The 21510-nt window shown below is 41.5% G+C and overlaps 1 protein-coding gene across 1 annotated transcript; it reads right to left on the bottom strand.

Moving 5' to 3' along the window:
• Window positions 1-84: 84 nt before the first annotated feature.
• Window positions 85-21316, bottom strand: usp33 (ubiquitin specific peptidase 33). The gene is made up of 24 exons (XM_083929003.1): window positions 21179-21316; window positions 16615-16714; window positions 15507-15560; window positions 15331-15393; window positions 12073-12222; window positions 11651-11759; window positions 9930-9999; window positions 8528-8641; window positions 8355-8433; window positions 6815-7259; window positions 6555-6695; window positions 6310-6425; window positions 5868-6040; window positions 5521-5591; window positions 5404-5437; window positions 5239-5284; window positions 4966-5146; window positions 4679-4805; window positions 4366-4535; window positions 3116-3197; window positions 2880-2988; window positions 2154-2256; window positions 1422-1490; window positions 85-1199 (listed from the first exon to the last, which is right to left on the bottom strand). Exons 2-24 carry the CDS (start codon window positions 16696-16698, stop codon window positions 1042-1044), a joined length of 2748 nt encoding a protein of 915 aa, XP_083785129.1. The 5' UTR covers window positions 16699-16714; window positions 21179-21316; the 3' UTR covers window positions 85-1041.
• Between the last annotated feature and the right edge of the window lie 194 nt (window positions 21317-21510).

The following is a 21510-nucleotide window of genomic DNA, read 5'->3' on the forward strand; positions in this document are numbered from 1 at the left end:
AACGTGTTTTCCTCAAGTTTTAATAGTGTCAGCCAGCAAAATTCAGCATTGATCTTACTCCAGTCAAGTGACATCCATATGCAAAAGATTACAGTTCAGCATTCTGTTCTCCCCATCAGCCAACACGTTAAGCAACACCATGCCATACACAAAAATAATGCCTTTAATTGACTAGATTGCTGATGATGCTGATTTCATACTGCAATGTACTTTCTGTAGCTGTACAATTTAGTGAAGAGCGATCCAGATCACGATTTGCGTGCACATTTTATGAGCAGCTTTGCATTTACATGCGGTTACATATGATTTTAAACTGAGACTGAGTGTTAGAGCATGCATTCTTGACAGACTTGCCTGCTGCATATTTTCTACAAAAGAATCTATTAACATCATATTAAATCACTCCCTTACCAAGTGCTGAATCCTGACCAACATACTATCAGTACTGGTACATTCAAATACAAACCAGACATTTGCGTGAGCATGCCAATTTGTACGTCTACAGAACAGTGCAAAACACAAAATTAATTCCTGAGACTACTCAGTAATTAGTCCCTTCATAACCTTATGATTTTCATCACTTTAAGTGTCACATTTTGCTTCTCTTACAATTCATTGGACAATATTCTCTTACAACAGGAAGAGTGTGTGATGTATCTACAGCTAGATGTGATTCATCTATATCAGCGACACAAGACACATGGACATACAATATGTGCTCATTTGGTCAAGAAAAAAAAAAGAAATATGGCATTCAGTGGAATTTTTAGCTGCACATAATTTAAATGCTTGGTTCTGAAAACAACCTGACATGAATACTACAGTGCTAATAAAAATTTAAGAGCTTTTTATACAGATTTGTACAACAAGACAAACCTTTCTCAGACATGTTAATTCCCCCTCTATCAACAGTCATCGGCTGTCATATAGCGGTAAGATGAGGTCCTTTGCTTGAATGCTTTTTAAATAAAAGTCAAGTGCAAAATAAAAGGCTTTTCATTTCTTGAATGTTTTCCATTTGTTTCTTTGCAGAGTGCTTGATTAGACAGAGCGTGTCTCCATCTCGATTTTCTCCTCCGACTGTGATGACTCTGCTTCCTGGTGGCTGACGTTTGGCCGAACCGTCACAAGTGGACCGCCGCCGTAGATGGAGTGGAGGAAGTTCCACGTCTCTTCAGAGATCTGCCCCGAGTCAGCTCCTGCAGGGTTCAACACAAGCACCCAAATGTCACTAAAATATCGGCATTGTTAAATATACTAGTATCTTCAGAGGCTCCGCAACATTTGTACGAACAAAAAGGTTTTATTTATCCATCCAAAATGGCATCTTAATACAGCACAAATGTAGATACGCAATAACACAATATGACAACAACAACCATAATAATAATAATAATAATAATAGTAATAAAAGGTAGTACCTTGCTTGAGTGTCAAATGGCCATTCTTGTTAACTGTAATTTTGGAATTATCAATGGGTCCCGGTGGATCTTAAAGAAGAAGAAACATAATAAGTTGTCATAATTATACACAGCAGCGATATGCGTGCCTATTTTTCAGAGATATTTTCTCAATCCTAATTGTTCAAAAGAGCAATGGTGTTAAAGTGTCAAATGTTTTTGTCACACTATGAAAAGTAAGTTCTGCTCCCCAGAAGAAAACAATTATTAGAGGATCAGGAGGAAAAAGGAAAGACATTTGGAGACGTGTCAGATGTTAGCTGTTATAAATAAATGTGACAATACAAAGCGAGGGAAGCAAAGGGAAAAAAAACAACATGAGGACTAGTGCAAGAAAATGAAATATATTTTGAAGCTTCATTTCGCTGTAACGGGGGGGGGGACCTGACACAGGGGACCGAAGCAAACGCTTTGAAGATAAAGCAAGAGAAGAAATGAGATGCCACGGGTTCTTTTGAACATGAGCAGCTTTTGAAAACAAGAGAATTTGGATGCCCCACATGAAACAAGTTATTTGCCCGTTCCCTTATCAACGTATAGATCTGACCGTACAGGGGATTTGTTTCAAAAGAGAAATCGACATCAAACAAAACCACAGCAGCTTTTACATCAACAGTTATCAGAACATTTAGCCTTTTAATCAGACATTTAAACAGGATTGGGGGTGGAAAGGCAAGACTTCTGTCCAATTACCATTGTCTTTTCCTTTGACAAAGCCCTCCCACTCACGAAACCACTGCATGCTGATGCAGTATATGGCCACCGGAGACTCCTCCTCCTGGAACGCCTTGTTCAGCTACAGAGGAGAGGGAGGAGAGGGGAGAGAGGAAATGGGGGAGGAGTGAGCAGTAGAGACAAGAGGGAGGGGGAAGGATGCAATGAGATGGGGAGGAGAAATCGAGAAAAAAAAAATTAAGTGAGGATGAAAGGATTGAGAGGAGAGGACATGGAAAAAACCTAATCAATTCTCTCTGGTGGTTATTCCAGTTAGAAGAGCCTTAACACCACACTGCACCAATTTCATCTTTCTTGGAAATAACACAATCCCTTTTCCTCTTGTTATCTCACTGAAGCCCTCTCTTTCATTCGCTCTCTCTCTCACACACATACACACAGCTATCAGTGTTTCTGAGAAGCCATTGTGTGAGTGAGCAGACAATAACAGCTGCATCTGTCCCAAAGCATTAATGATAAGGCTTTCATCGGTCTCACACCTCTCATTTGCTGCCAGGGTGAAGAGCACCAACACACGCAGCCTATCAACTGGTTCAAGAGATGGGAGATCAGGCCTATTTACTCCCATGAGTACTGGGCTGCACAGAGACTCACTGACACTACGATTTTTCCTGTGTCTGGCTAAAGCTCTATCTTCCCTGCTGCTCGTGGTCTCCCCGGTGATGGTAGAATTGACAGCCTTACCCGGACAAACATGTCCAGCTCTGATTTGCGCCGTTTCTCCAGTTTTTCTATTTCCATCTGGCACGTGTGGCAAACATACAGGTGGTTGACAGCTGGTCCTCCTCCGTACCTGCAGGGAGCAGTACACATTAACTTACACAGCTGAATTTAACACTACAAAAGGGAAATACTATTGCAACTGTGAGTGAAGTCATTAATGGGAGAGCTAGTCGCACAGTCGGCCCTATCTACTGTACCTGCTGTAAAGGTGATCCCACACGTTCTGCGGCAGCATTACCACCAGGTCATCGATGAATGTTGCTTTGTTGGGTGGCACACCTAATGACACAGATCCATCAGACATTAACACAATAACACATGAAAGGTGACAGTTGTGTGTAGAGACATGAATCATAATGTACATTTGTGAAGAATCAGTGTTTGGAAGATTGTAACTAATTTGTGTTGAGTAGCCAATAAGATGGCAGAAATATGCAAATGCACGCTGAAGTTCCAAGGAGAAGATAATTAAAAGGGTAAAATTGAAAGAAAAAAACAATTTCTGCATCACAAAATGTTTTTTTCTCTCTCCATTTTTTGATTTTCCTTGTGAGACATTATGGATTGTTTCCCCCTCTTCAAGCCTTTGAAAACATGCCCAATGAAACAATCAGAGAAAAAAAAGCTAAATCTTAAACCAACACTAAAGTATTTAATCTGTAGACTCAAGGCAAAACGATTGGGAACCACACTACATCAGAGGACAAAGTATTTCTTCTTGAAAGATTTACAGGCAACAACCACATATGGTGGTTTATTTGAAAACATCTCTCCTGGGGAAACATGCTGCCAGAGCCCCTGATAAAGGCTTTGCATGCATAAATATATATTTCTGATGATGACGCCCTTGGCTTTGAACCGGAAAGTGAAAATAAACGGGGAAACAAAACAACTAGCTGAACCACTGCAACAAAATCATGGTTTACACTGCACTGATATTATCTCTTCTTGTGGCTTAGCCAGTTATTCTGTGCTGGTAACGGCAAAGGAGGAGGAAACAACCTGTAGGTGCTTATTTACAGAAAGGAACACATTCTCTGTTGCCACAGTTTTATCATGCATTTTCATTTTTTTCCTGTGTAATTTTAAATTCCATCCAGTGCTCTCTGAAAAGAGGGTAGAAAAGAAAACCGCTTGATTGACATGAAGCCCTTTTACAATTCTTCCCTCTTCTCCACTAAAATGAGAGAGGAGGATCATCAGCACAAAGAGAAGTAAAACCCCCTTTTGAAGTCTGCTGTGTTGTGAAGGGAATACTCCGCAGTCTGTCAGAGTCAAAAAATCTACCGCAAAGGATGAAAGCAAAAGCTGTGTTGTGCGAGGGTAAAGCACATTTTTTACACTAAACGCTTGTGCTTAGAACCAGAAAAAGAAGAAAAACAGATTCCTGGTCTGTTCACTTTGACCTCTGAGCTGTTTCAGTATGAAGAAGACACCTCACACGCACCTCCATGCAAACACAGGAAGTCGTCATTGGATATGGGTCCCGGCTCAGCGAAGGTCTTGAACTTGTTCAGCCACTGGCGGGAGATGTAGAACTGCAGAAGGCTGGGCTCCATCATGTTGAATAAACCGGACACCCTCCTCCGTTCTTTCAGTGCATCCTCATTGCTCTTTCTATGACGGGAACAGACCCACAGATAAATCACTACTGCAACTGAGATGTAAGTTATGGCTATCACAGCAGCACAGTGAAAAATGTTACACAGATAAAAGAGGTTCTTGTTTACGACTGTCTAACTTGACGTGTGTTGGCTTACTTGTAGAAGAGCACATAAGCCTCCGCGTTCTGGACACAGGATTCAGACACCTCGGTCACACTTTGGTCATCAAATTCATACCACAGATTGTTCACATCATTCCTGCAGTACGCTATGTAGTGGCCACCTAGGATCAGACAGGGGAATGCGTTAGAGCAGCATTCATAAACCTAACAAGTACATGTAAAATGTGTCAACGGACTAATGAATGCAGAACACTTCTATGTGCCAACTGAAGCCAGATGCCCAAGACTGAGCAGAAAGAAGGAATGACTGTGCCCACTCACTGCTGGCAGTGCCGTGGTGACAGATGACTGACAGCAGGTCATAGTTGGTGGTCTGGGCAGAACTGTCTTTGGCCAGGAAAGGCTGCAGGTCCAGGCCTTCGAGCGGGAAGGAGACGTGGGTGCTTATCTTGGTGGAGAACATGAGCTCGTGCCTGAAGCGCTTCAAGTGGACACATAGGATCTGGAAGAGAGGAAGTTTTATTTTAGAAATCTGGTGCGAGAAGATAAAAAGGCAAAAAGACGTGACATGAAGTACTAAAGTTGTCTGTATACCTCAGGCAAACTCTGCATTTTACAAAATTTGACTCCGTTTCGTAATCTACGAGGAAACAAGATGAAAGATGGGCAGTCGTTACAGTTACACACATTTGTTTTCTGTTGTGAAATAAATTAATAGTTAAGATTCGGGATTCAGCAAAGTCAGCATTGGATACTCACTTCTTGCATTTTTCACAGCTGTACATGTTGTCTCCTAGAAAACAACACACACAGAGTTATTGAGACATCAATCTTAATGTTTGCGCTGCTGGAACAGATTTACGCCCACTTGCTCACCCTTTAGTTCATCTCTGGCAAAGAAAGCTGCAAGACAATCTTGTAGCGTAACCACTGGTCCCCAGAACCAACTACAAATAGAAAGGTAGAGGTGAATTTTACACAAAAAGCCACTAAAGCTCGATTGTGAAGAACGTAAATAACTGTAGGTTACATGTAGTAATGCCTTTAAAGCTGGGCGGTTACAGCTTTGCATGCCATATAACCGCAACGTCTTGTGTTCGATTCAAGCCTTGGGACCTTTGTTGCGTGTCATGCCCCGCCCTCTCTCTCTTTTCTCCATCTACTATCATTTGTCAGATTCAAAAAAACGAAAAACAACTAAAGTGTACATATTATTAACACACCTCTTGATGTATTCCATGACAAACGCGATCCAGCCTTGCGGTGCATAAGCTTCTCCACAGGAGCCGGCTTTAACCAGGGAGGTCTGGTGGGTAGCGGAGTGGAGCTTGGCCAGGTCCTCCTTCCCTGGGATGGGCAACGAGATATCCTGGAAATTCTCCAGGGTCACAGACACCTGACAGGAACAGAACGCACAGATGGTGAAGCTTTATCTTTGTCCAAATTTCCATCCCTTTTTATTCTTGTTGCAGCACAAATATCACAATAGGTTACATAGCAGTGGATGTACAACTACATCAAAAGTGTATAGGAACATCATAGTAGGAGGGCACCAAGGTAGATCTTTTTCATAACATTCAATTTTATGACCTCTAAATGACTTGAGCCATAATGATCCTCTAACCCTCTCAGCAATCCACTCGTTTCAATAAGGTCCACACTAACCCGATCACAGGTGAGGCACTGAACTGAGCTGACAATGGTCCCATCGAACACATCTGAGATGACGCTGCGGTATTTCTTCTGACGCTTGCTCTTTGGTGGGGAGAATGTGGTCACTGCTGTGTGAAAGCAGAGAGAGAGAGAGAGAAATATGAGAACACTGCTAGCAAAGATAGACCCATGACTACCATACCTTGCTAAAACCCTGTCTTTATGCTTCGGATAGGCCTCTGATTATGCTTATTTACCTTTCTTATGTGCAGGGTTTAGGCTGGGCCAGCCTGAGGCAGCTTTGGGCGGGCTGCTGGACATTTTGGGAATGTGACCCTCCATTGGGACTGGACTCTGTGGTCTTGTGGTGTTGGATATCTGGATGTCTGGGAAGGAATCTGGCAGAAAGAAAGTCAAATATTAAAATGTTAGTGCCATAAGATGGACGCTGAATATCAGTAAGTCAAGTAAATTGTGGGTAAAATAAAACATGACGCCTCTTCTTCTCCATAATTACCTGAAGTTCTCGTTTGAACCTTGATTGCTCCCTGGCTGCTGATAATGGGCAGAGTTTCAGTGGTAGTGTCAACATCTTTGTCCATGTCCACTCCAGTGCTTCCACCCATAACACCATTAACTCCAGAGCGGTAAAGGTCATTAATCATGTTCTTCTCCTTCTGCCACTCCCTGTTGGCCTGGATCTCATCTGGCTCAGGAATCAGCATCTCGGCCTCGTTGGTGTCCTCCATCATGACGTTCCCACCGTGCGCCTCATTATCAGCCCGCTCGCTGCTGCCGCAGGACTCGCAGGACTGGAAGTCGTTGTCCGACTGACTGCGGTTGTCCTCCTCGGGTCCGTCTTCCACGGTGATGCCGTTGGACTGATCGTAGGGCTCGGAAAACGTCTCCTTCAGTTCCTCGTGAAGTTGATCCATCAAGCAGCGCAGAAACTCCTGAGAGTCCTGGAGACAGAGTGAGGATAATCATAACAAATCAGTTGAGCGAGCAAATGAGTTCCAGCTGATAAAACTTTACATTTTTTTGCAGTTATTTTGGTCACAGTGAAAAAAATGTAATTTCCCCTCCCTGAAAAGAACACTGAAACGCAGCAGCACTAATTCTTCCTAAATATAATCCAGTTTGACAGAGTCAGCCAAGCTTTCCCAAAGCTAATTTTTCCCCCAAACTACAGACACCCCCTTGTTTATCCCAAAGCTGTTTCACAAAATCCAAAACCAAATGCTCATGAAAATGTAATCAAACATAATGAACCACAGACATCCAATCTCCCTCTCAGGCCAAATGAACTTTCCATTCCCAGAATCAGGAATGTTAACTTCATTCATAGTAATGCTAATTCCAAGGCGGTTCAGCTCAGTGTGGCGTAACAAATGAATATTCCTCAATTAACTCCTCTAAAGAAAAGCTGGCAATCCGAGAGGAAACAGACTCCGTTATCATTTCACCACTCAGGCTTATGAATCCCTTATTTACAGACACTGGAGGACAAGGACAAGATGTGCTCCAGTAAAAAGCCTTGGGAAATTCTTTATAGGTATTAAACACATAAATGCTTTCTTTTAAGCACTGTCTGGGATCAAACCAAGTCATTTACCTTTACTTTGTTAGTTAGGTTTAATGTGTGCATTTGTGTGTGAATGAAGTCAGATGATCTAAGTTAGTAATTTCCAGGCAGAGTTTATCTTGCTGCGTGATTTGAGCTGGAGCTAATGTCATTTCTGTAAAGGAACAGGCATGCGGGGACGAGAGACAAAAGCGCGAAGAGAGAAAAGGGAGAGACTATAAGATCTGGGACAACTTTATAGTCGGGGCGTAAAACCCTTAATAATCCAAGCTCAACACAAATTCAAGATTCAATTCAGTTGAAACCTTAATCCATGTTTTATATTCATATTTACTCAAAGTATTAATTTTATTTGCAAAGCTTGAAGGGAAATGCAAAAAAAACCACAACTTCATGCTGAATATGACTCCAGCCGTGAAGAGGGCCTCTAAAAGGAAGTTACACATTTATTTCACCACCTGCAATGACCCACCTGCTGAGAATATCCTCTGAACATGGGGTTTATGGCTTTGATCCCCTGGAACAAGTTGGTCGGGACCACGTAGGAGGGTCTGCAATGTGACAAAACGTAATATCGCGAATGAGTCTTGTGTGATGTCCTGGCTCTGGGTATTTTAATTTTGAAATGGACTGCAGTTTGCCCACCTGTTCTTGTGCCACAGGTCTGACACTAGTTTCTGGTAGCTTTTGCAGAGTGCGGGCTTCTTGTCCGTCCTGACCATGCCGCCACATTCAAGAAAGAACTGTGTCAAGGGCGGGCTGCAGTGAAAAGAAGGAGAAATCATTTGTGGACGCCAAACAAGCTTTTTACGAAATATCTGCCCCTTAACAGTTTCATTATGATAACCAAAAAGCTTGCAATGCCATGACTAATTCTCAAAAAGCCTGCATATAATCCTAATTCAATCCAAGAAAAACAAGAACAAGTTAATGTAATGTTATTATAATGGGTTATGTTTGCCCTTAAAGCAGAACAGTACAAGTAGGTAAAGCAATACATTGAGTTTCAAGTTTCAAGTTCACCAAATCTACAGTCTTCTGCCTGACTCATTTCACTTCTGTCACATTAAATCTACAGTATATTTCACTTTTAGAGTAATATCAAAAGTAACAAGAGGTACTGGCTCGTTGAAGGTTGAAGGACATTGGAAATAGCTGAAAAGAAAAACAGCTGAGAGGGCTTTATTCTATGGACACAGAGTGAACAGGAGAGAGACAAACTACAGAATGAATGAGGCATGGAGCCCTTGGCAGGAGAAAAGTCCTTCGAACTGAATAATGACCTGACGGTAACTGAAAGAAGCAGCGCTCACCAACAGACATCAAAGGAAAGGTCCCTCCTTTCCGCAGCTGCGTGACTCGGTTCCTCCTATTTTTGGAACGTGATTTAGATTGCAAATTTTGACCCACATCTTTTCCCATTTTTGACTTGTTCCAGACTACGCATCATCAGTTTAATTTAAAACTTTACCAGCCCCCCTGGTAAGATAGTATTAAAGGCGGAGGAAGGGGTTTGCTGTGCGTTGCTGTTCCATGAAAAATAATATGAAGAGGAAGTAATAACAGCATCTCAGGCTCTGCGGTGGAACCCTAATTTAAGTTACCAAACCAACAATCCAATCATAAAGAATGAACCAGAAGGATTTGTAATTAAATATACCGTTAAAAAAATGCAGCAGACAGAGAGAAAAAAAGTACAGTTTTATGTGTCTCGTAAAGACACGGTGGCAAAGGAAAAAGAAAAAGGAGGAAAGCGCTGATGTTTTTGTGTAAAACAAGAGCCTACAGGGATCTACAAAATGCCATTCCTTCCGTCTCAAATGGTGCACTGCAGCAATTCTCACTCAGCTGTCACTCTCCCGAAATGAGCGTAGTTGTTTTTCAGCCAACAAGAACCAGGCGGTGAATAAAAGCGAAAATGGCTACTGAAAATGAGCATGTTCAAAGTGCGAATAGAGAGTGGAAAGTAACGTGAAGAAAAACCAAGGAGCATGTAAAGTCAGAGAGGTGATGTGAGGGACTGAAGGCAGGCTAACAGGGGGCTCACCAGTTGGATAGGGCTTGGAGGGCAGCGTTCATGTAGCAGGTGTTACCTATGTTCTTCAGCCCCGTCAGGCCTGCGGGAGACAGAAAAACAAGGAAATTAAAGTAAGTCAGTTTTGATGGCAGTCAGAAAGCCTCTGCAATTCTAAGATCAGCCGCTCCGTTTCTACGATTAATATTTTAAAGCAGGAGCAGAGAAGATGGGTACCAGGTGTATTTTAAACCAGCTACTGTGGCAGACAAAGCTCATTCATTATTTATATACTAGTAGTGGTGGACAATGTAACAGATTCTATGTATAATGTATAATAATGATAAATATTCTTTGATGAAGTTATTTATTTAAGAAAGCAGCCTTCTGAGTCATTTTGCAAAGCCAGAAAATTCACTGTATCTGCAGCCATGATAGTGAATCAGTGAATTCTTCCCATCTAAAATCGGTATCTGCCTTTTAAAAATCCCATAATGATCCCTACTTGAGTCCCGTGTTTTTTCTAGCCTTTATTTGTTTGTATTTTGGGAACTTGGCACCATTAATTGTAGGGCTAATTAGCTGTTAGCAGGTCCTGATTGCAATGAACTCATAGTTGTACAGACAACTGTCACTGGATTACTTTGACATTAAAGAACACAGCAAAAACATGATTGTCAGGCAAGTTCAGGAGTTAAAAGGAGAGTTATAACGATACGTTTAAAAAAAAATGTCTGTTCTATGATTTCTGAGCAGATTTGCGCGCTTCTTCGCAATGAATTTCAGAGATACAGAAGTATTCAAGTCACAGTGTAGGCAAATGTAAGTGTCAAGTTATGACGCAGGGCATTCGGGTTCAAGTAGCTTAATTCCCTTCCAGTTTGTAAAACTCTGATCTTGTGTGACGAGCCGACTCCACACCGGGCATTAGTCTTACAAAGCTTCTTTACTCCACCCCCTGATCATATGATCTGTATTTGTGACAAAAATAACAGAGGCAGTGACTGGTGCCAGTGCCTGAGCTACACCACATGAGGTTTAACATGACATATGCCATTTGGTGGAGTCTGTGTGTGTGTCTCACAGCACACAGTGGAAACATTATTTGCATTGGTGTTCTCCAGGGGAACTGAGGCCCTGAAGTGTCAGTGTTTTAGGCTCAACCCGTCAAACTACACCGCAGCAGCCCGTAGCCGTGCTCAGGGACCGTGCGGTGACTTTCTGTTGCCTATAGGTTTTGCACTGTGTCCCTGTTGCTGCTCAGCTTTTAACAGAAGACTTTGAAGCCTGACGCCCCCATTAACTGCTCCTATTAATTCAAATCATATTCCGTGCTTTGAAGTAAACCAACTGCTGATTACTGAGCTCCTGTGTTTGAGGTAAACTTAAAATCATCCATGCAATGCTCATTTTTTAATTTTGCCGTACTTGCATTGAGAGCTGATAAAATGTAATTGCATTTTAGTCGCCTCACTGGCTTCAAAAAGATGAATGATTTTAATTATGAAAAACGATTATCTGGGATTTTTTATAGGTAACATTCATTTGCAATATTAAGACATTTGTTTCCTAAATTTTTGACCTGGTGTGTATATTTGGGGGACAACTACCCTTATATTAACACAACATTGACTGCCTCTCTATTGACTGCGTATCAGTACATATGTAACATGTGAGTGGATATCTGCCAGTATACTAAGTCAAACCACTGTTCATTTTGTGTTAACATGAACACTTCTTGTGTATAAGCTGACCTCTGGCCCGGATTTCATCCTCCTCCTCGGTCTCCATGTCCAGGTCTTCACAGCCTCCATTAGGGGGCACTCTCAGAGAGGTTGGGCTCCCAGGGGCCCTGCTGTTTTCCTGGTACAAGAGCACAGCACACACAAACCTCATCATAATCTTATCTAGTAAATGAATAACGTTAATACATGCAGTTTGATTTTTATTGATTGTTATCGTACAGCTCTGATAAGTCGCAGCACATAGTTACGTAACAAAGCGATAATGCAGTGAACGTGCACTGAAAACCTGTTTGTTTTCGTCGCTAAACATATACTTGCAAAGAGAAAACTTTAATGTTGCATTTAATCTGTACCTGATTTATGACTTTAAACTATGTGAGATGAAGACAATAAAACACGACGGCAAACAGGGGGGAAGCATGGTTTCTGACCTGTTCAGAATTCTGTGGAGATGGGAGGGCTTTGCTGTTGGCGTGGGGAGAGTGAGGGCCTAGTTTACGCTCCAGGAAAACCTCCTTGCCGCAGGCGTAGCACCACACTCGAAGCGTGGTCAGGTTCACCGTAAGGTTATGTCTTGTCTCCTGCAAACAAAGTTGTTAAAGACTTTGTGAAGAGACACATCAGACTGCGTAAACAAAGTGAAACAAGAAGACAGTGTTAATATTAAACCGTCAACAGCTGATAAAGCACATGTGCACAGGTGTGCCTGCTGCCTAATTCTATGGTGTGTCAAGTAAACTTTCATGGAATATGGTGACACAGCTAACAGTAACAGTCCAACCAATTAAAAATGTTTTCCTTCAGGTATAATGACACTTGCAGAAGTCCTGTCTATGTGAAACCGAGGCGTGATATTCCTCCTTTCCCAAAAGACGGCTCTCTGGGATAGGCGTTAACAAGTGACGTGGCGCACAAAGCTGTGAGTAAAGCGACGTACAACATACACGTCGGAAGAAATTAACCCCCCTGATCTGATAATTCAGGACTTTTTCTTCCGTGATGGTCAGCGTCTCGCAGATTTCACAGGCTTTCCAGTCGCTCATCACTACGGTCGATATTTTGCTGTCTCACGTTTCTGTGATCCGTTGTTTTCTGCTTATAAAACAACAGTTCACGTCATCCACACATCTGTGCCGCCAAGCCACATTAACTCTATTTACATGGAAATGGACCTGCCAATATGTGTAGGGTCCGAGCCGTCACATTAGGGTGCTAAATCAGGCCGGCAATATACCTCGGTCCGTCTGAATTTGCGGACCAGGCTGCAAAAAAGGCAACCAAATCACCGTCTTACTGTCCAGGGTAAATACACTGTATAAAATATCAGAAAATGGCATTGTTTACATTTTCAACTTGCCTATTTTGTCTGACCGAAAGTCCAATACCCAACAATATTTACTTTATTAACACATAAGAGAAGCTGCAAAATCTGCATTTTATCTTTTCATTTACTCATAATTTAAAAAGTTTATTCCCAACACGCTTGCATTCAGCACTCACTTATTCCTCACTTCTATGAGATTTCTTGTGGGTAAACAAAAACAACCTCTGCACCCTTGCAAATATGAAAACAAAACCTAAAAGTATACATTTGACATCTTGTCAAGACATGGGACACCAGCACTGAGCAGAATGTCTAAGGTTACAGGTTTAGGTGGAAGCAGAGTGGGGGTTTGCAGCAGGGCTGACTTTTACCGCTGTGGAAACATGGCCGAGTTCTGCTGACCCACTGCTGCTCTGACAAACACCAGCAGTCTGGCAGGTCATCAGGAGACTGAACGTGAGCAGCAGGCACCAGCAGACCCTACATTATTCATCAGGGCTGCATTAGCCTTCACACAGCAGGGACAGGGCAGAGCTGGCAGAAGGGGCACACCAGACTGAGCACGGCCATGAAACTCCCCATCTTCGATAATTTATGAAGGAAAGTATACCAGGTAGGGCATTAATAACAAGATGAATTTACAGGGATAAGGGGATGTTTTTACCAGCCCACATAATGGTTTGCTTTAAATAAACTGTTTTGCAGCTTTTATAGTGATCATTTACTTCTGGTCTGCTTAAACGTTCATCATAATTTAAAAAACATCCCATTAGAGCGAAAATAAATCCTTAGTGCTCCTTCCACACACAAAAGAAGACTTGAGAAATTAAAGTGATGTAAAACCTGTCTGAGCAGCAGCTCATAGAAATATTTCAAAATAAATCCTGCAAAATTGTTATGGTGTTGCAGCACCAGCTTAGATTCAGCGTGTGCTTGAGAATGTGCTCTTCTGATTAAGATGAAGCAGGCCGGGTCTAGTTTTGTCTGCAACGTAATGTCCAGTCTCCTCTTTACTAACCGCAATCAACGAGGAAGAAGATGTGCCAGCGGCCACTATTCTTCTCACGGTCATCTTCTTAGTGGATTTGCAGTATTTGCACAAATGCAAACTGCTGATCTTGTTTGTTCAGAGGAGTATTTGTAGCCCAAAAGCAACTGTAAGGCTGTAGTAACCTTCCAACTCATTATCTACAATATGAAGAAAGCTTTCCATTGGTTCAGTTTGCCTCAGATGTCCTTTTTGGTGCATAATGCTGTCTGAAATATGATATCCATATAAATAATAATTATCCGTCCCAATTCTTTAACAAAAGTACCAACAGAAGTGGAGCTTCGACTTCTGGGATTAGCTGATCAAGCTGTAACTTTTCACTCAAAGCTTTGAAAAAACTGTACAGACCGTATAGTTTGACTGGCAGAGGCATCTGAACCAACAGCGGTCTTTCTCGTTACATGGCCATAAGATTAAAATGTTTCCCTCCCCTCAGGGCCTCCAGAGCACTAATTACACATGGCCTTCATGCTTAATAGATTTAAAGATAGCTTCTGTGGAAAAGTCACACAGGACGTGCTGCACAGACAGATGTCCTGAATAGGCGGAGGGATATAAAATTCACTTGTAGAATCCGTTAAAATCAGTAAGCTAATATTAAATCTGCTCTTTATCCAAATTTTGTCTTTTGTTTGTTCGGAGTGCTCTATTTCTCAGGAGGTTTGCACTTGAACAGGCCCATTCTGGACAATGGCTTGAGCAGCTACGCGGACACGTATAGGCAGCGCAAATTACATGTTTGCTCTCATATCCCTCCTTCTCTGCTTCTAACCCCACTTGGCCTTGGCGTGCTGGAGGAAAAAGCTTTAGTCAACACTGGGAACACCAGAGGCTGAGCAAACCTCAAGAGCAGCCAGGAGGGGCAGAGACTGTTACCATGGAACTGACAGTGCTACCCAATCTCCCTCACTTCCCACAGGAATGGCAATTAATAATGGATGACCCACTGCTGAAACTGCACTGAATGTGGAGGTTTAGGCAGACAGAGCTGGCTTGATGGTTTTTAACAAGGTGTGTACTTCAAAAGCTAAAAGTTGCACGTGCTGGCTCTTGGATGGTGGAGAAATACATGTTAAAAATAAAGCAGTGCCGGAGGCGGTTCTATTCCAAGTGAAAGCTCCTGGGACACTTGGGTGATTTTCCTGTCCTGTCCAGCCATCTGTGCCACCTCTGCCTCTCTACTGACACCTCCACTCCTCTTTTAGTAGCATCTTTTTAAATTTAAACATCACAGTCCCTTATTCGCTCTTTTCTATGCATTAATTAATATGCCCCTACTTGAAAAAGGCCTCAGTAAGGTTTGAGATCTCTCACCTGTGAGTGCACAGTGCTGTGGTCAGTGTGGGATTCTCCACAGCCTACATACGCACAGCCGTTCTGGAGGGAATAACACACAGAGAATGCAGGTATCAATAACAGAAACCACAGTGTTGATGTTGTACGCCAAATTAACTGAAGTTACTTATTTTTGCTGATGAGCATCGTTTTACCTCTAAACACGCCCACAGATTTGGTCCTCCAACTTTACAGTCTTGGCACTGGCCCTAGAAAAATGTGAAAACACTCAGGTTAGAGTCACATGTTCGGAAAATGAAACTGAAGCGAGGTTCCAACACAGGCTTCAATGAGGCTTTGAATTCAGCTTTGAATAGATAATATCACAAAGAATGCAATTTAATTTCTGTTTCATGGTCATTTTGGCCAAAGTCTGAAAGCATGATGGAAATAGATAACAGATAAGTGGCCTAAAATGGATTGATGGACTAACCTATCAAAAAGTTTTTGCTAAAATTGACACTTGCCCACTAAGAGCCGATGAGCTTCCTAGCTGGTGTGGGTAGCAGAAGTGACGCTGCTGACCAACACTCCCAAAAATCCAAATAATTAACCAATTAACCAATTATCAATCCATTATCACAATATCACAATAATCCAGCAATATAACATGTCCTGACAGCCAGAAATCAGATACAAAAACATTCTATTACGAACATTACCACCTACAGAAGTGAGAAAATAAGACTTTTGAACATTAAAAGTCTTTTTTTTTTTTTTTTTTTTACCCTTTTGAGGCTTGACCAATACAGGATTTTTGAGACCGTTAACAATTTTAGAGTAGGAAAATGATCAAATACCAATATGGTGGACGCTATTGAGAACTCTTGAGCTGGAATGAAAATAGACCTTTTCTATGTGGATTGTGCACTGATTTTGCACCAATAAGACTCTACAAAGGTACTCAGGAGGCTGCTTTCTTAGTATATTTAACATTATTATACATACAATATATTACATAGTCCACCCGTTCTAGAAATGTACACTAAAGAAATAAAGAAGTATTAAAAATGTAAAAAATAATTAGCTAAATAAACATCATGCTCAGTATCAGTCAATTGCTAAAATAAACAGCAGTATATGTTCTGTAAAAAAGGTTTTCATATCAGTGCACATGGGAAAACATGTACACACTAATGATAGATATGTCTGTAATAATAATAATAATACTAACGACTCTAGTTGATATTAAAAGATTTTTCTAAAAATAGTGGTAAGTCATGAGTTGTGCAGTGGACAGGGCAATGACGGAGGGTCACTCACATGGGATTTCTGAATGAGTTCCTCCTTGGTGATCTCCCCTACGGAGTCCAGGTGGGGGCAGTCACAGCTGGAAGTCGGCGGCATCACTCACCCACAGGTCCTGGAGAGACAAGAGAAAGAAATGGAGGACACAAGACAACATTTAGCGAACAACTTGCATTTTGAGTCAGGCGATTTAGAAAACAGTGCAGGACTTCTTGTTTTAACAGAATGTTTATCGACCCCAGATCTGATACTGGACGGAGTAATCGGAGATATATCCAGAAAACAGCACAAACGACAAGTATCCTGAGTCACCACCACGCAACATAAGTTTTTCCGTGACTGATAAATTCCTCTTATTATCAGCCACTGACACGCCAAGCGGCTCATCACGCCACAGCTGTCAACAACTCATGCGGAACAAGCAGTGTATTACTGTTATCGCTATAAATGAGTGCTGACCATGCAGAAAAAAAGCAGAGACGCAGACTATTTGACGTATTAACAGGTTGGAACAAATCTTCTGCAAACACAGTCCAAATGACTCAATTCTGCTAATCACCAACGCTCAACCAGTGAATCTAGGAATATGTCAACAACTCCAGTGATTTTATTACACTTTCCACGACAGCGAGATATAAAACAATGGTCGGTCGACTCTCAGACGAGCTCTACGAACGCGCACTAACGTGGGTCATGTGCATAATCACGGCCACTGACAGCAGCATTGGAATAGATGATACTTCTGCAGCAGCACCTGCACTGGGAGCTGCGGAGGTATCACAGAGGAAGTAGCTCATGTGTTTTTTTTACGTACACACTCCTGATGATTACAAGTTAGTATTGAAGTATTGGTACTTTTTCAATACCACGTTTTTAAACTTTTTGCCGTGATATTTAAAGAGGTACTGAGTATTGTTTTTTTTTTAACACTAGTATTGTACCGAAGTGTACCATCAACATGTCACAATGTGTCTACAATCAACACTGTCGGTTGAGATCAGTGGGAGAAATGTGAAGGGATTTTTGGCACAAAACCATAATACTCTGTCTAGTAGCTCATTTAAAAGTTTTATATACAAAGGATAATTGGCATAGTCGTTCATTTTGTTCCACAAAAGCCTGTCTCTGGGTTAAGTACAATACTACACCCTTTCTAGTTAAGCACATTTTAATTCTCCAACCATTTAAACCCTTAAAAATACAATTACGTAACGTAGCCCGATTCTGAACGTAGTTTCATCCGCCTTCTCTACAGGAATGCTCCATCAGTTGTGCTACTATACTTTGCTGAAACTGTCAATTGTTCAGAGGAAGCAAATAACATTGTGATAAATATGCAGTTATTTGTCAAAAAAATAATATTTTCCCTGTGTGAGAAGATTAGATTAAAGGTTGTTTGTATGACTGAATGTGTGCTCCTTCAAAGATAGTGTAAGAAGGGCTGAATGACTTGTTTTTATAATTACATTATTATAATTTTTGTTTCCCTGGCGCAAAAGAGGAAATAAAAAAACAAGATTAAAACATTGGTATTGGCACTGACAATCGACCAAATTGCTATTTTAAACATCGGTACAGGCCCAGAATTTCACAATCGGTGCATCCTTTATTCTAGCAATACATTAAGGGTTTAATTAACTATGCTGATCAGCTTTGTAACAAACTGACAATGTGCGTCACTCCATGATCCTTTTGAATTTCCTTTATAAATTGCATCAGATTACCTCGGATGCTGGAATATTTCTGATGTAGTTTTTACATTAGTTCCTCCTATTATAAAGTACTTGATACCTTTATGATAGACTCATATATGTACTGCTGTGCTTTTCTTCAGTGTGTATGGAAAAAGGAAGATTGACGGCTACTCGACGAGACGTATAAGCGCTGTACAGTGGGATGACAGGAAACCACTGGAGGCTTCTAATACAGTCCCATCTCCTCTTTAAATGGAAACAAGACTCATGCACTGCTTCATACAGCCCTCAGGGGAGATGGGGATTCGCTTGAAGAGTGACAGGACATGGAGTCTCTTCATCAAGAGCTCTGAATTTGAAAAACTGCTGCATCATAAAGCAAGCATCGGCAGAGCAGAAATCATTTCTCCTAAGTGGCAAATTATACAAGCAGGGTTTGGTCAATGGTTTTAAGACACATGCTCTCAGGGGAGCAGTACATGATCAAAGCTCTACGGTGGCTCTGAAGAGCAAATCAAAACAGAAAATAGAAAAACACAAGTCATAAAACACAACAACAAATCACAAAACACTGTCTTGCCCTAATTGTGGTTAAAAACTGTTGTAGAACCCACTATCACATCATATGTATGCCCTGCATCGAAGTAATTCATAATAATAGTCAACTAATCTTCACAAGTACTCATGTTTTCAAAACAGACACTTCTCCATGTGTTTTTCAGATCTTTCTTGTTAAAAGACAAACAGTCCATCTGTGCAATCAGGACGATCCTCTGATAGGCCCTACCTTCTTGGGTAGAAGTTCATGTTGTTGTGTTCTGTGTTTTGCACTTTTGCTTTATGCTTTGCTGTTGTTTTTTTTCTTTTTGCTGTTTTGATTTGCACTTCAGGGCCACCGTAAAGCACCTGAAAATGCTGTGCATGAATAGGTGAGAACGTAAGGACAGAAAACAAGAAATGAGAAAGTGAAAGCAGTTCTAATGTATTTATAAACCATTTATCAACCAGATCATTTATTCCAGGAGATTCCACAGGGACCTACATTAAGACAATGCTTAAAGCTGACTTGATATTTGAAAATATGACTATGCTATGTCTAAGTTACCAACTCGACCCCCCACTGTAACGTAGTTTATTAAAAAATAAACTTCCCTGATGCCACTAGGCTTGCAATACACTGGGGGAAACCCCGCCACAGTTAATATTTCGCTCTTTATCTACTCTGTCTAAGATGAGTAATAACACACATAATATGAAATAAAGATTGATTTCTCTGTCTGAAGAGCAAGTGTCCGTCTCTGTCTAAAAGTTGAAATGTCATTGTTTCACCCACAACACATCAGATCATTGAACGTGTGACAACTTTGCTCATGGCAAGGTGACAAAGTGCGGACCTTGTCAGAGGTTGCACATGGACATTCAGTCTTTAAAGGAGTGTTCAGGTGTCAAAGGGACAATGACAGCCCAGCACAGCCCACAGCTCTCTACTCTCTACTGTACGTGATTCAGCACATTTAAGCCCCATCAGCATGGTAAAAAATAAACATCCTCTTAGTTTATGGCATACACCAACCTATGTAAGACCTAAGATGCACAGCTTTGGCTTGCAATCAAACATGTAAGACAGCCGATAACACCATGTGCAGAGGAAAGAGCACACAAAATATCATATTTTGTATGTTAGCGGTTGACAAAGTGATTATTTGGGATGATGCAAGTAGCTTAAGTCCATGATCAGTCTTTCCCAAGCCAATAAGCCTGTTTCCTCAGCTCATCAGTGCTCATCTATTATGCAGACCGGTTTACATAATGAAACGCTTCCTTAGTTTTCATACACAAAACTCAACCAAAAACAACAAAGACACCAACTGTTACATTTGTGGTCGAAGCTCGGGTAATGGCCATTAACTTTAGATCCGTTCATAGAGTCAAATACAAACTCTCTCGAACAGTAATCATAGCGAACAGTAGCTGCTACATGCGAGGAAAATCGTGTTAGCCGGTGGTTTCACAGTCAAGCCTCCGGCGGTGGTTGAGGAGAGCATATCTCTATCTATCTACACTTGCACCACCAAAACCGTTCTCTCACTGTCACTGTCACTGACACCGTCTCCACACCCCACATAGCAATAATATACTCCGGGAGATGCAATTGTGCACAAAGAGGTGGAAACGCGACAGTAAGGGTGGGGCGTTGACCCAAACCAGCCAATGCACAGGAATCCTATGTTGCCAGATTCCGTGTTATCCTATCGTTAACTTAGATGCTGAATTATAGTATAGTCCATTAACATTAGTAACGTTACACCCAAGTATCTAAATAGCAAAATTAATAATAATTAATAGCAGAAAACTCTAACGTTATAGCATCCACAAAGGGGTAATATTAGCTATCATATTGAAAACACAGGCAGTTAACTTAATGTTAGCTAGATAAAGTGCGACATTTTGAACGAATTTGTTTCAACTCAGTCTATTATGAAGTAGATAAAGGTGGCTTTGGCCTTGTCCACTGTTCACACTGAGCTGTCAAAAGCAGGCGAGGCGTTGACAGCGTCACTAACGTTAGCAACCGTCCCCTGTTAGCATTATTAGCCTGTTGGATAATAACCGGCCATCGAACCATTGTTATAAGCTATTAAGCAAGCTAGCCATTACACCTGTAATAGTGCTAAAAGCAAGCAGTGGGTAGATTTAGACATATCAGATGATTTTGGAGATGGTTTGATGTTGATAGCCATCTAGTAAGTAGCATGCTATAGCTAATGTTAGCCGCTACGTTAACGTGCCTGTATTACACGATCAGTGGCGAGCCCACAGTGACCACACCGGAGTCAGCACAGAGCCAGCTAGCATCCACGATTAACATCAACCTCGAGCCTTACCTGCACGGTAACAATGACACGGCGGTTCTCGGGTAGATCCAAGTGTACTCGATGTGTAAGACACAGATTCAGTGCGCGTTTAAAGACATATTTCAAAGGGCAATCCTTCACATAACCGTTGCTGTCGCTCAGTCTGTTGCTAACGTTACAGCTGACTCCGCCCCTTTTCCGGTTTAAAAAAAAGCTAAAAACCCTCCCCATCCTACTGTAAACACCACGTTTCATTATTACACTCTCCCCTTTATAGTTTAACGGCATTACATTTGTATTGCATGACAATAAGCCCAATATTAGCAAGATTACAAATGCTGTCACTGAAAGCAAAGAAATAA

Source organism: Echiichthys vipera (assembly GCF_963691815.1).
Source record: "Echiichthys vipera genome assembly, chromosome: 15".
NCBI lineage: Eukaryota > Metazoa > Chordata > Actinopteri > Perciformes > Trachinidae > Echiichthys > Echiichthys vipera.

Excerpts from the sequence above, each read along its gene's own strand:
- usp33 (XM_083929003.1), bottom strand. The coding sequence starts at position 16,698 with ATGCCGCCGACTTCCAGCTGTGACTGCCCCCACCTGGACTCCGTAGGG. Across the intron at positions 4,806-4,965 it reads TCACCACGGCACTGCCAGCA|GTGGCCACTACATAGCGTAC; the intron begins GTGAGTGGGCAC and ends GTCTGATCCTAG. Across the intron at positions 4,536-4,678 it reads GCTTATGTGCTCTTCTACAA|AAAGAGCAATGAGGATGCAC; the intron begins GTAAGCCAACAC and ends TTCCCGTCATAG.